This window comes from Fukomys damarensis, unplaced genomic scaffold (assembly GCF_012274545.1).
Source record: "Fukomys damarensis isolate Sample0158 unplaced genomic scaffold, DMR_v1.0_HiC HiC_scaffold_6, whole genome shotgun sequence".
NCBI lineage: Eukaryota > Metazoa > Chordata > Mammalia > Rodentia > Bathyergidae > Fukomys > Fukomys damarensis.
The window spans coordinates 32,232,932-32,246,686 of record NW_022900918.1 but is presented as its reverse complement, the minus strand read 5'-3'; the positions used below and the strand labels follow the sequence as shown (position 1 = coordinate 32,246,686).

The following is a 13,755-nucleotide window of genomic DNA, read 5'->3' as shown; positions in this document are numbered from 1 at the left end:
TTTTTTTTTTTTTTTTTTTTTTTTGGTACCAGGGATTGAACTCAGGTCCTTTGGTAACTTTTTTCTCTGGCATTTCCAGATGTCTCTGCAGTGTAACTAAATGTGGGCATTTTATTCACCACACCAGGACCTTTCAGGCTTTTTTTTTCCTTCCTTCATTTTCTTTGTTCCCTTTATATGAGTTTGTCAGAGCTGCCCTGACAAAGTACCACAGAATGGCTGACTCAGTTACACAAAAACGTTGTGTCCTCACTGATCCTCTGGCTGGAAGTCCAAGATCAAGGTGCCAGCAGGGCCTCTCTCTCTAACTGGTAGATGGTCATCTTCTGGCTGTGTCTCCACATGGTCTTTCCTCTATGCATGCCCAGGTCCTATCTCCTTTTCATGTAAAGACACCGGTCATGTCATGTTGGTTTAAGTCCCACCCTAATGACCTCATTTTACCTCTTTTTAAAATTTTTTATTTTATTTTATTTTGTGAGACATGAACTTACTATGCAGCCCAGGCTGGCCTCACCCGCACAGCAACCCTCCTGCCTCAGCCTCCTGAGTGCTGGAATTACAGGCGTGTACCACTACTCCCTGCTGTCATTTTACCTCTTTAAAGACCTCTCCAAATAGTCACATTTTGAGGCACCGAGAGTTAGGGCTCCACCATGTGGATTTGAAAGAGATACACTTCAGGCCTGAAGACCTTATTTCGGATCTCTGGCATTGTCCCTCTGTCCAACCTGCACAAGAGACGCAGCTTCCCCAGAGGATCTGGAAGGAAATGAGTTGCTGCTGGTCATCAGGTCCTTCCCTGACCTTTTCTTTTGATTCTGAGCTGGAATCCCCTCGGGGGTTTCCTTTTAGCCTTGGAGTGAGGGTGTCATTGCTTTGGTAGAAATTTTAAACCACTTAGATTGTGGAACTCTCTTTGATCTGGTGCTATAAAAAGCACCAGAAAGAAAGCCTAATGACTTAAAAAGATTTTCTTTGCTGAAATCTTGAAAAAGAAGAGAGATGTATGAGTTTAGTAATATATCACCCCCCACCACTACTCATGTGGTAGAAGATAAATGAGAAGCTTTCTTCTATTAACTGACAACATCAAATCCTTAATGGATCAAAGATTTTACTATTTCCATAATGCTTTAGATTCTACGAAGGGGAAGCTCTAGAAAATGATTGTCAGAAAATAAATAGAAAAGCTTCAGTACTGAATTTCGTGGAGTCAGACCTCTGAGTCATATGTGAAGTAAAGGAAGAATGTACACATTTTCAGCAAATGGAATCCTTTTGATCGCATGGTATCAGTCATTTGCAAGATTTAAACAATTACCTTAAATTGGCCTTTACATAAAGTGGCAATTCTTTTGGTCAAAAATGAGTTGAAAATGTGATGTTTATCTTTCTTAAACATTACATATCACTACATATTATATGTATTCATAAATGCTATGTTTTTATAATATTATAAAATATTGCTTAGCCATATTGACATGTGCTTCTCTTTATTCTTTGTCTTACCATTGTACAGTATCCCACTGCATAGACAACTACTATTCAAACAAAATTGTTCTACCCATGCTGCCAAACAGTACCACAACCCGCATTCTTACCTGTTTCTTTGTCCGCATATAGGAAGCTTCTCTAGGGCAGTGGCCTTTAAGCTTTGCATCATACCTAATGAAAATGTTTTGAACTTGTACCCCAGATGTATGAATGTGACATCCTTTACAAATCACATATAAAAACCACTGTCTCATATTAGCATGTGTCACAAAGCTGATGGAAGTTGGCCACATGTTTTATGGACATAAACTTTAAATGACTTCTTGCAGAACTTAAATATGCACTACGTATTTCTTGTTCTCCACCTTTGCTGATCTTCTGTGAGCCTTCACTCACCTATTTGGCAGGGGAGAAATTAACTGGTCTTCTTTTAGGCAGCTCCCCCTCATCACCCTAGTAGCACAAGAATTCCAGAGTCTTCTACTGCAGCCTGCCCCATCTGAGGACGTGACCTCTGGTCATCTGCCCTCCCTGTCCACCACCTTTGTGGTCCTAGGGAGGCAGAGGACTTGGCAGACTGGAAGCCCTGGGTGTTCACTCCCTTCCTGCATTTCAGTAGGGTCCTGGTTGCTGTCACCCCAGCGCCACACCAGTCTCTGCCATCTAAGAGCAATTTCTTGAGACTGTCTCTTCAATCCTTGTCAAGGTCCTCCTCTGCCCCTAGCTCCTGGATTTGCTCCTCACCTCCTTGAAGGAATCCTGGCACAGGGCGTCTTCTAGGTACTGGACAACTTGCTGTCTTGGTCCTTCATCTCTTTAACACTAAATCTTTTGGAGCAAGGAGCACCAAGGCATAGCTGCCTATTGGATGGAGCAAGGATCAGTGTTTATTTCCATGCCTACTTCCTTGTTCCCAAATATCACTGAGCTAGTAATATTCACAGAGTGCTCAGAAAGTACCTGATATGAATAAACACTGTTTAACATATTCTTTTAGGGGTGTGCTCATGACTCAGTGAGCAAACCTAGCATTGCTAACCTTCTGCCTTTAGGCTCTAGGAATTTTCTGCAAGCATCTTCAACTCCTTCAAAGATGGTAGCATAGCCCAATATCAGGTGCATGTCCGGTGACCTAGAATAAATCATTCTGCAGTTGTGACAAGACAGATGGTTTTCTGTTTCAGATTTGTAAATACTTTTAACAACGTGGTCAACATCACAATGAGTGGGAAAGTTTTTGAAGATGTCACCAGTCATAATGCCAGCAAGTATCAGTTTTTTTCTTCTGGCATGTAAGTACCTTTCCTGGTCACTTTGCTCCGAAATTCAAGGGTAGGGCCAGAGATGTAGGTCAGTGGCACAACACCTGTCTGGCAAGTGTGAGGCCTGGGTTCGATTCCCAGTACAAACACACACATACACACACACTCGAAATTCAAGGGTTTCAAGTCCTTTTTTTAATACCCTGAGACTTTCAATGCCAAGACTCTTAACCTCTATTATTCTTTGTCTTAATAGAAAAAACTTCACAATAAGCTCAACAGAGTTTCCAGAATCGTGTCGACGTGATTTTGAATCTTCCAACCTTGAATTTGGTAGCGCTTATACCTATGTGATTGAAAGGCAGGTCAGTAACAGTCCATCCTATCAATTCTACTCAGTCTTTACCAGCTAACTCTCGGATCTATGGTGGAAATGGTCAGAATTAATTCAGCGTACTGCTAATTCTTCAAGTTATCATTGACCAAAGTTAATCACTAGACCAAATTCAGCAGACTTCCTTCCATTGATTAGAAGTTCATGCTGACCAGTACCAGATGCTTCCTTATGGACTATAGACATGGACTTTAGGAACTTATACTTCAAAGAGAAAGCAACGTTTTAAACAAACAAAGCTGACTTCCAGTCTACTCTAATTTAGGAGGAAAATATTAGTGAACACATCTTCAATCCGTCCAACGCTGACCCGTCACAAGTAGAAAGGCGGCGTTGAACACTTACGTTTAAACTGTGTACTTTCTTATTGAATTTCACAACATTACCCTACACAGTCAAACTCAGTATGAACAGTTGTTCTAGAAGCAATCTTGACTTCAATTTCAACTTCCTGCCTTTGCCTTCTATATAGAGTGATGGGTGTCCCGGAATAAAGCAATTTGAAGATATTGCACCCAACACAGTCAACATGGCTCTGCAGATCCCGCAGTATTTCCTTCTCACCTGTGGCGAGGTGGTCTTCTCTGTCACAGGACTGGAGTTCTCATATTCACAGGTTTCTCATTTCCTTTTATTTATTTATTTATTTTACCACCCTTCTCCTAACCCCCTACCTTCAAAAATGCTTCTGGGACTCAACCTAAATCTTGAATTGCTGTGTGTTTATAGTTTTTAAAAATTCTAGAAAGCACTGTATCATCTGCAGAGCAAGGTTTTTGAGATTTGAGAAAGGTCATAGGGCCTTTACTGAATAAGAACACTAGGCAGGGCATGCATATATCTGTGTGTGTGTGTGTGTGTGTGTGTGTGTGTGTGTGTGTGTGTGTGTGTCTATAATCCCCAGGGGCACTCTAGCACTTTGCTGGGAGTGCACTTCAGTGGTGGAGCTCTTGCCCAGAGAGCACAAGGCCCTGGGCTTGAACTCCATCGCCACTTTAAAAAGACATATAAAGAGTTCAGAGTCCCAAGTAAAAACACTGTCTTAATGATCATCAGTAGTCACGGTAGTAGATTAACCAAACGGTACCAACTACTCATAAAGGTGCTCGTTATAGATCTGTGTCCTCATTATAGGTAAGGTTCGGTGAAGGTCAGTGTAGCTTCTAACAAACATCACATAAGGCCTAGCTTTAAGGATAAGCTAAAACATATTGCTTTTAAACATATTTGACAAATAAGGCACCTGATAACTTGATACCCAGGTTATAGCTGAATTTCTGAACTATTTTATCAAAACTGAAGTTATGATCATTGTATCCACAGTTTCTTGTACCTTCAATTATTGTAGTTAAGGGCTGGGGATGTAGCTCATTGGTGCAGTGCCTGCCTGGCAAGTGCAAGGTCCTGAGTTCAATCCCCGGTACCGCAAAATTAAGGTACATAAAATTTACATATATACATGCATGTGTGATATATATGTAGGTATAAAGTACAAAGAAAATTGTAAGTTTCTGGGAATACCACCTAGATACTCGTTCTTATGCACACATATTATTCTGCACACACTACTATATAGTAGTTAAGATTGCAAATGTGAGCTAGATAATCCCTTCCTGTGACAACCTCACTGTCTAACAAAGGCAAAGGGAGGAGAGTGTGAAGGGGGCTTTGGCAGCCTAGCAGGGACATCCTGGATTTGCAGGCTTGCAGGCCGGAGAGCAGCCCCCGTGGGGAGAACATGCGGGGATGGCTGGGCTCACATGCTCTCCTGCAGGAACAGAATCTGTTTGCCTGCCAAACTCTATGCTTCACCAAAAGGACCACTTTGCATGGTTGCTGGAGTGATGCCCACGGGTTCCAGAGCACTGAGCTGCAGGAGGGTTTGGGGGTCTGGGAGGACCTGACCTTTCACCGTGCACAGTTTGAGGGTAGACTGTTCGATGAAGTGAATTGCTCGGTTGTGTTCTGCTCTGGGATGGAGATCGAGATTGGGATTCACCTCGCTTTGCCTCCTCAGGCTCCCTCCAACATGAAGTCGGTGCTTCAGGCGGGATGGCTGCTGACGGTGGCTGTTGGCAACATTATCGTGCTCATTGTGGCGGGGGCAGGCCACTTCAGCGAACAGGTAAAGGTGGAGGAGGAAGTCGGGGTCCTCCATCTTATGCACTAGAGGTCATAACTGTGACCCTCCCTCGCCATCTATAGATACACGGTCACTTGGGAGACAGCTGGATAATGTTGCCACATCAACCAGACAGGGCTGTTACCGGTAGCCTTGTGGCTAAGAGTGTACTGGTTCTCCTTTCCCCCCTGGTGTTATACAGTTGGAAATCGACAACCAAAATAACCAGATTGAGTTCAATGCACACTTGGTAATGTGGTTTACTATCAAAGGAGTCATCCTTCCTAGCTCTAGTGACTACAGCTTACTACCTGCACTAGACACGATGTCTAAAAACTTTCCTAACACCTGAAGTTAAGGGCCTTCTTGAAATGGTGGCACTTTTTTCAGCTAAAACCAAAGGAGGGCTTTTCTGACGCTTCAATTCATTCCTTCTGCACTGTGGCACACAAGGTCTCCCTCCAAGGTGTCATCACCACAGCCATTCATAGTCTCCCTCGCCGGGTCCCATCAAAGTGTGTGCTAATGCCGCATGTTCAGGACCTCACGGGGTCACCACAGGATAACTTGAGGGCCTTCCCTGGGTAGAATTCAGCACACTCTTTTTCCCCACAGAGATGTTCTTTTGGTTCTGTCTTTCGGGCTTTAGCCATGTGTCTTAATTAAGACTGGAAAGTTCTTGAAATTCTCTTTTACCCCCCATTCATTGTGTTTCTGGACCCTGTGCTGTTAGGAAATGTTACCTGTTCCTTGCGCATTCAAGAAAAGCTGGCCAGCCTCTCTCTGCACACCTGCCCACCAATTTTCCATAACAATTGAATTTCAAAGCACCTTGCACCTAGACGTAGCAAGCAAATGTACGTGTACTATATGCACTAACACGAGCTTGTTTTTTTTCCCCCTTCATCGGGGATCCCTTCGAAGTGGGCTGAGTACATTCTGTTTGCCGCATTGCTTCTGGTCGTCTGTATCATATTTGCCATCATGGCCTGGTTCTATACTTATGTGAATCCAGTGGAGGTCGAAGCTCAGTTTGATGAGGAAGAAAAGAAAAGGAGCGCGGGAAAGAGTGACCTGTATCCCACGTTGGAGTCAGTCTCACAGACGAAGATGTGAAGCTCAGTAAGCACGTGGAAAGTGGACTGAGCCAGCTTGTGCCTTGACCTTTGAGCCCAGAGGCAGGCCCTTCCACTGGGTGGCCCTTGATGGGAGGACTTCGGAACTGTGAGCAAACCCAGAAAGCTGCTTTCTAAGGAGTTAGCGATGAGTCAAAACTTCTAGAGGAAGTCTTCTTTTGCGGGGGAAGTTTTGTTTACCACCCCCTGCATTTTTAACAGAGAATTTACCTTGTATTTAACTCCTCTCTAGCTACACAAATTAAATTAGTTTGGACTAACTTAATTTTGAAAGGGTAAAAGAGTTCCATTATTTTTTTTCTAAAACTCCTATGAGAACAATGTTAAATGAGAAGAAGCTAATGCCAAAAATGAATTTGCAGGTTTATAATAAGTGCCAGCTAGTTTTAACTGATAACTTTTTGTTTTTCTAATCCCTACCTCTTTTTAATTATGTACAACTCAAAAGACAACTCAAATGAAGGCCAGTAATGATGTTAAAGTTTCAGTGATGTGAGATAAATTCCTGTTCTTAAGAGTGAGTGTTTGTGTGTCTTTGGGTTGGATAAGAAATCTTTAACGTCCTGTCTAGTTATAAAAGCACTGTGTGCACATTGAAATTTCATCAGAAGTGATGAAAGCCTTAACAAATGCAGTGCCCTCATAGGATAAATCCCAGGGACATGCAACATCGAAGTCTGTTTCTTCTTGGCCCTGTTTTTCCCAGAGGGTAAAAGATCTGTGTCTTGTATCACTAGGATCTCTCTATGTGCCTATATGTGTACATCGTGTGTGTTTCTCTCACTCCTGATAAGCATTTTTCTGTTTGAAATAAAAACTCTTCCAAAACATTGTAGACACTCAATGCCTAATTTATCCAATAGATATTTATCATTTAATCATCCCAGATATCAGACCCAGAGTGATTTTTCTTTGACCATTCCTCTGCAAGTGAGGGATGCTTCTTAAACGTACTGTATACCGCTCTGAGGCCTGAGACTGTTACAGGTTTAGGGGCACAGTCCATGTTTGACCTCAAAACTGCTTCAACCCGAGCTCATGGTTGCTCGGAGGAGGCTACGTGGAAGCCGAGGCTCTCAGTCCAGAGAGGGAACAGCAAATAGGATTTATCAAAGCTTGCTTCCGGCCTTGGGATCAACTCCTAATTCCTTAGTGAGAGCCAGAGCGGCTCTTTTATTAACTATTTCTCTTCACATACTCCAACCCATCCAACGTCCAGCTTCTCTTCCTGGAATGCCTCAGGTTCTCGTTCCCAGGTCAAAGGAAAGGAAAATGAGATCCTGGGACACATCCTCTTCCTGTCACCCCTCCCTGCCGTGTGGGGCGGTGTTCTGCTCCGAGCTCCCGCACCGCCCCATAGTACTCTCCGCCCTCTGCGCTGTAACTGTGTAGCTGGCCCTGAACAGAAAGCGCTGTGTGTATGTATCCCCTTCGCTGATCTCCCCAATATGGCGGGCTTCTATTTGTCAGGTAGATGTTTTAAATATCTTGGACTATGTGAGGTAAGACCAGAGAGGCAGGGACCTGAACAAAGCATTGTAGTTTCAGCAGAGTATAATGTCAGCCTGATAAACTCTAATGTAAAAAAATTGTTCTAAGGAATCACATATTCTACTGCTTCTGTGGTTTCTAATTTACATACCATGGCCTTTGTTGGGAAAAACCAATTGCACAGTGATGAGATGAGCACTCGGTTTCCATTGTCCTACTTTTCCTTTTCTTTTCTTTCTTTTTTTTTGGTGGTGGTACTAGAGATTGAACCCAAGGCCTTCACACCAAACTACCTGCCCGGCCCAAAATTTTGCATTTTGAGACAAGATCCCACTAAGTGGGCCAGGTTGGGCTCAAACTTGCAATCTTCCTCCCTCAGCCTCCCAGAGTGCTGGGATTACAGACATGAATCACACACCTGGCCCCACTGCCCTCCTCTTGACAGCAATCGAAAGTGCTAACCCTAAATCCTTGAGAGATTCAAACCCTAACTTGTTCGCTGGTGACTGTGTAGCTTAGGGAAAGTCTTGCTCTTTTAGATCTCATTTCTTGTTCTGTGAAATAAGGTGAACACCAGCTGGTCTGAGGACTTGGAAATCCTCTGTTAGAGGGTACCGGAACGCAGTGGGCTTCTGAGCACTTGCATGAACCAGACCTGATATCAGCGCAGTAGCTCTGCGTGTGGGTGGAATGACACCACGACAGTCCTCCTCAGCCTTCGAAGGACATGAGTGTACGGAGGGCAGCGTGGGCGCCGCCCTTCAGCGGTTACTCTGGCTCTTATTTGACTGTTGCCAGCCATAACCAAGACCAACGGATGCCAGTATCATGTAGGTGTTCTGTTTGTAAGACCCCAGACAGCAGCAGTTGGCGTGGGGTAGGCATGGTGGAAGAAAGCGCATGAAGCCACGTCAGTAACCTCTGCCTTTCTGCCTTTTCCTGATGGTGTACATGTATGTGTGTTTACACCTGTCATTTCTGTGATGATGGATGTATGATCCAAGTAGTACACTGACGTGAACATGGGCTGCCTTTCCGAGTACAATCTACAATGGGGTGGCGAAGGAAGCCCTTGAAACAGATTTTGAAGATTTTGTTTTGGCGGGTCTTTTGGGTACTGGGGGTCAAACTCAGGACCTTTCATTTGTGAGGCAGGCGTGGTGCCTCTGAGCTAAATCCCCAGCCCCAGACTTTGAAGTTTATAGCACAAATCCAGAATATTTTTGGAAGTGTTTGTGGTGAATCTACAAATCTTATTTTCATGTCAGCTTATTTTTTTGTTTTGTTTCCACATGTTTTTCTTTTACTTGGTGGCTATTCTTTATTACAGGGAACTAAAAAAATACTAATTTTGAAAAGAGAAAAATTTTAAAAATAGATAATAGGAAGATAGATCTTTTGCAAATGGCAGGGGGATCAAGAGATGGAAGGGAGAAGGAGATGAGAAAAGGGTTGTAAAAAAGAATTCAGATGTGTTACGGGTACCAGCTCCCCAATGAGAAATATAATCACGTACTGCAAATATGCACGAATAAAAGTTAAAATTAATTATTTTGAAGACTTTTAGGCTTTATAAAATTAGTAAAGGTATGTTCAAGTTTGATTTTTGTTGACTATTTTAGCTATGAATTTTGTGTGATTTCTGGGATTTTCTGTCTGTCTGTCTGCCTTTCTCAATACTGGTGAACCCAGGGCCTTCACACTAAGCTACATCCCCATTCTGCTTTTTTGTTTGTTTGTTTGTTTGTTTGTTTTAATTATGAGACATAGTCTCGCTGAGTTGCCCGGCTAGGTTCAAACTTGTGATCCTCCTGCCTCGGTGTCCCCGAGTGCTGGGATCACAGGTGTGCACCACGTGCCTGGCCTGTGTCCTCTTTTCTTTAGTGACAAACAGTGGTGGTTTCATGCACTGACCACTGAATATGTACAGATAGCATGCTTGGTGCTCTCCTGGATTAGGTGCACACGTGTGCAGTCCTCGCGGTAACCAGCATTCCCGACCCACAGGAGAGAAGCGAGGCACACAGAGACCTAGGGCCGCCCCACCCTCAGGCTGCCTCTCTCTCACTGCCGGTGTTTAATCTGCAGTAGGGACTACCTTGACTGTAATCCTTGGAACACAACAAAGAAGGTTTATGACCCCCATTTTCAAGACAAGACTTGAGGACAGCCACTCTACGTGACTTACCAAGGCCTTATACCCAGCCCAGGGCTGAGCCAGGATTTGGACCTGAGCATGTCAGAGTCTGGAGAAGGAGCTGCCTCTTATCCACGAGCTACAGGATCTCTTTCACCTAACAGGGCGCATCTGTGACAGCTGAGGCCTCAAAGGGGGAAAGCGCAAGGCAAAGGGGGAGCTGATGGACCTCAGAGGCCGCCGTCACCTGAACCCAGCATGGCCTCGCAGTTTGCCCAGTTGGGGAAGAGGCTAGGTGTAGAGGCTGGAACACCTGGCTCAAAGGACAGATAGGAAAGATGAGCCTCTTTGCCATCATAGAGGGAACCGGAAGCTGCCGTGATGCTAGCTCCTTCCTCGTGGGCCTGATTGTTGACTGCCCCCTGGGCAAGGGCGGTCACAGCAAGTGACTTCCACGATGCTACAGGGACTATATCTGGGGTCACCATGCAAAGGCATTGTCACCCGGTGGGGCATTGGCTGGGAGCAGGGGTGGGTGAGACAGGAGGAGAAAGGCAGGGCTGTAGAGAGAGAAAGGCAGCCAGGTCCCAGGGCCTACAGCATGGGACAGCAGAAAACATGCGGGCTTTTTATTTTTTAAATTGTGATTAAATACACAGAAGAGAGAAAAGGGCTTGGAAGCATTAACTACACTCACACTACTGTGTACCTATCACCACCATCCTGTTCCAAGACCCTCTATTTGCAGATCTGAAACTCTAGCTCCTATTCCCTTCCTCCTGGAGGCACCAGAGTGAGAGAAACAGAAAAGCAGTTCTCCTGCATTTGCCCTTCCCATGATGCTGCATGCTGGGCTTTCTAGAATGTTCTGTGTCCATCTTCTGTCTCAGCCCTAGTCAGAGGAAGCAAACAGGGAGAAGACCCAGGCCTTGCAGGCTCCAGCAAGGCTACCACCACCATAACTCCATGTAGCAGGAGGAGAAAGGCCTCCGCATCTTGCCAACCCCTGGGGCTCAGCCACGGGCTTCCATTTGATATCGTGTCTGACGCATTCTCATAATGAGACTCCTCAGCTGTTTAAAGGCCCAAAAGGGATGGAACTGAGTGGGATAGGTTGCTATTCTGGTTCTGTGGAACAAAGAGTCCCACACTTCTTAGTGCTGGATGCTCTGGAGGCTGAAGTGGGTACTCAAAGGACAAGTCTCCATGATGACGGGCCTTCGTGCTGGGGACTGGCCTGCTAGTGCTGGGTCGACCGGTCCCTTGACAGTTCCCATTTCATAGGTTACTCCTAAAAACTCCCGGTCCCCATCACCACAAGAAAGAAAGGGAAGCTATGGGTGTCAAAACCACCAGCTGTGTAGTGGCCAGCAAGTAGGACAAAGAGCCTGCCCCAAATCTGCCCCCTTGGACAAAGAGGACCTCTCACCTCCTGCTGTTCAGCCTGGATTTTAGTCTCCAGGAAGACAAACCCAGCCAGGCATGGTGACCCGCACTTAATATTCCGTGCACTGGGGAGGCTGAGACAGGGGATCGCTGTGAGTTCAAGGCCAGCCCAAACTACAAAATGAGACCCTGTCTCAAAAAATAAACAAACAAAAGAGAAAGGAAGCCAGGCATAGGTAGAGGTAGGAGGCAGAGGTAGGAGGGTCACCATGAGTTCAAAGCCAGCCTGGGCCTCCTAGTAAGTTTAAGACCAGCAGCTTGAACTACATAGTGAGACCCTGTCTCAAAAAAAAAGGGAAGATGAACCTTCCCTGACTGACCTTCTGTCAGACCACACTCAGGACGTCATTAGTCTTACTTGGGTCCTTGATTCAGATTCCAAACCTAATAGGCCCCACTCAGCGTCTAAAGGCCACAGCCCATGTGTGTCCAATGATTGTTTATTGAGAATAAACAGGCAACCCGGAAGAGCACAAACTGCTTCCGGCCTGCAGATACATGCAAATTTAACTGCCAAAGAGAACGTGTTTTCTCCTTGCCCACTCTCACAATTCAGTTATCTGCCTGAGATGTTACTGCAGGTAGGACTTGAGGGCATGCACTCCAGTCGCCTTCACACCTTCACAGTCATGGACCGGAGAAAACCCTGAGATTACAGCAACACCCCCAAAGGAGCCAGGCCCGCGAAGCCCTGCGCTTTGCTTCTGGGAAGTGGACAGAAGAATCACTGTGATGCAGGTAGGAGAACCCAAGGTTTTGATTTTAAGTCCGTATGGTGACTCATGAGTTTGGATGATAAAGGAAGGGCCAGTTATTCAAATTCTGAGCCTCAGTTTTCTCATCTGCAACATGAAGTTACGGTGGCATCAGCCTCAGGGAGATGGTGAGAAACATAATAGGGATTTCCACGCCTTTGGTCCAGGACTGAGGGGCTTCCCGGGTCAGTCCTTGGCAAGCTAGGATGAATTAGGTGCTTTAGTTTAGTGAGACAGTATAAATGAAGTGCTTGGGCTGGCGTGTAGTAAGTGTTCTGTCTTTGTGGGTCTTACAGACATTTATTGAGAGCCCAGGGGTCCAACTGTGATTGGGTTAATAGTGGGGGCTGTGTTTAAACTGGAGGATAAAGGTCAGGTAGAACTGGACTCTAGAGAGTTGCCCCGTAGGCTCTTCTCCCAGCTGAGCCAGTAAGCAAAGCCATCACCTCAGTGGCTTTCTATAAAATGGGAGCTTGACAGTTGGACGTCCCCGCCCCCGCGCCGGCTTCCGGTCAGACGCCCAGATTGAGAGCAAAAATGTTTGCCTTTAAATTCCCAGATTTGGCCACAAGGTGGCAGAGGAGTACATTGCTGAGAAACTACAACAAAAGGCCTTTGTAAATGCTAGAAATCTCTCACTAGGAATTTTTTGTGCATATACATCAAAAGGCTTTGTCAGGTACTGGGTATGTGTACTTCTAGAAGTTTCCATCTTGGGACTGGCCATAATGGTCCTGGCTGGTCTGTCGACTCAAGCGAGATTCCAGCAGGGGTTGCTGTGGCGTGGGAGGGCACCAGGCCACTTCCACTGGCCTTACTGAGTGGAGAAATGGAGGATTTCACAATATGAAACCCTTCTCACGTACCAAGATGAGCATTCCTTTAATTATATCCCAATCCTTCATTCCTTCATTCCACACATATTTATTAAGAATTGCTGTTTTTCTGGGCACTGTTATATACCAGATAAACTAATAATATAATGCCAGGAGTTGATAAGAGTCATAAAGCAAAACTAAACAGAGAAAGGGGACAGACAGTAGTGATGAAGGCTTGCTTATCTTTAGGAAAATATAAGCGTTTGGTCCGTTTCAATATCTGAAGAGATTTCTTCTGGAACCTTCTGAAGGAGTCTAGTCTGGTGGTCTGTTGTACAGCAGGTTTTTAGAAAAAATCCCTTTGAACCATCTTGGGATTTCCTTCACAGCTCCACTTTGTCACCCTATGTCCTGTAACTCTTATCATCTTTAGTGGCTTCTTGAAAAGGGGAAGACAGGCAGTGTAAAATCCTTCTAGGGTCTCACAGTTCTGAAAACACCCCCCCCCCATGATTGGTGTGTGACTGTGTAGAATTTCATTTGGAAGCCATTTTCCTGGGAATTTGGAAAGTGTTTCAGTGTTACTGTTGAAAAGCCCAAACCATCCCCATTCTGGTCTTTACCTGAGAATATTTTCCCTCTGGAAGCTTGTAGGACCATTGCTCAGATTCTATATCAGTTGAGTATCTTTTAGCCA

At 45.0% G+C, this 13,755-nt stretch overlaps 2 protein-coding genes across 3 annotated transcripts in view; both read left to right on the top strand.

Annotated features, from left to right (window-relative positions):
- Positions 1-7,234, top strand: part of Slc15a1 (solute carrier family 15 member 1) — a 49,312-nt gene extending 42,078 nt beyond the window's left edge. For both annotated transcript variants that reach the window (XM_010604575.3, XM_010604574.1), the window contains exons 19-23: positions 2,682-2,789; positions 3,016-3,124; positions 3,626-3,769; positions 5,171-5,278; positions 6,200-7,234. In XM_010604575.3, coding sequence (XP_010602877.1) covers positions 2,682-2,789; positions 3,016-3,124; positions 3,626-3,769; positions 5,171-5,278; positions 6,200-6,391 — 661 coding nt within the window. In that variant the 3' untranslated portion in view covers positions 6,392-7,234. The remainder of the gene's footprint in view (positions 1-2,681; positions 2,790-3,015; positions 3,125-3,625; positions 3,770-5,170; positions 5,279-6,199) is intronic.
- A 4,848-nt stretch (positions 7,235-12,082) lies between these two features.
- The window catches only part of Stk24 (serine/threonine kinase 24), a 151,386-nt gene continuing 149,713 nt past the window's right edge, over positions 12,083-13,755 (top strand). The window contains exon 1 of the mRNA XM_010604573.2: positions 12,083-12,223. Coding sequence (XP_010602875.1) covers positions 12,218-12,223 — 6 coding nt within the window. The 5' untranslated portion in view covers positions 12,083-12,217. The remainder of the gene's footprint in view (positions 12,224-13,755) is intronic.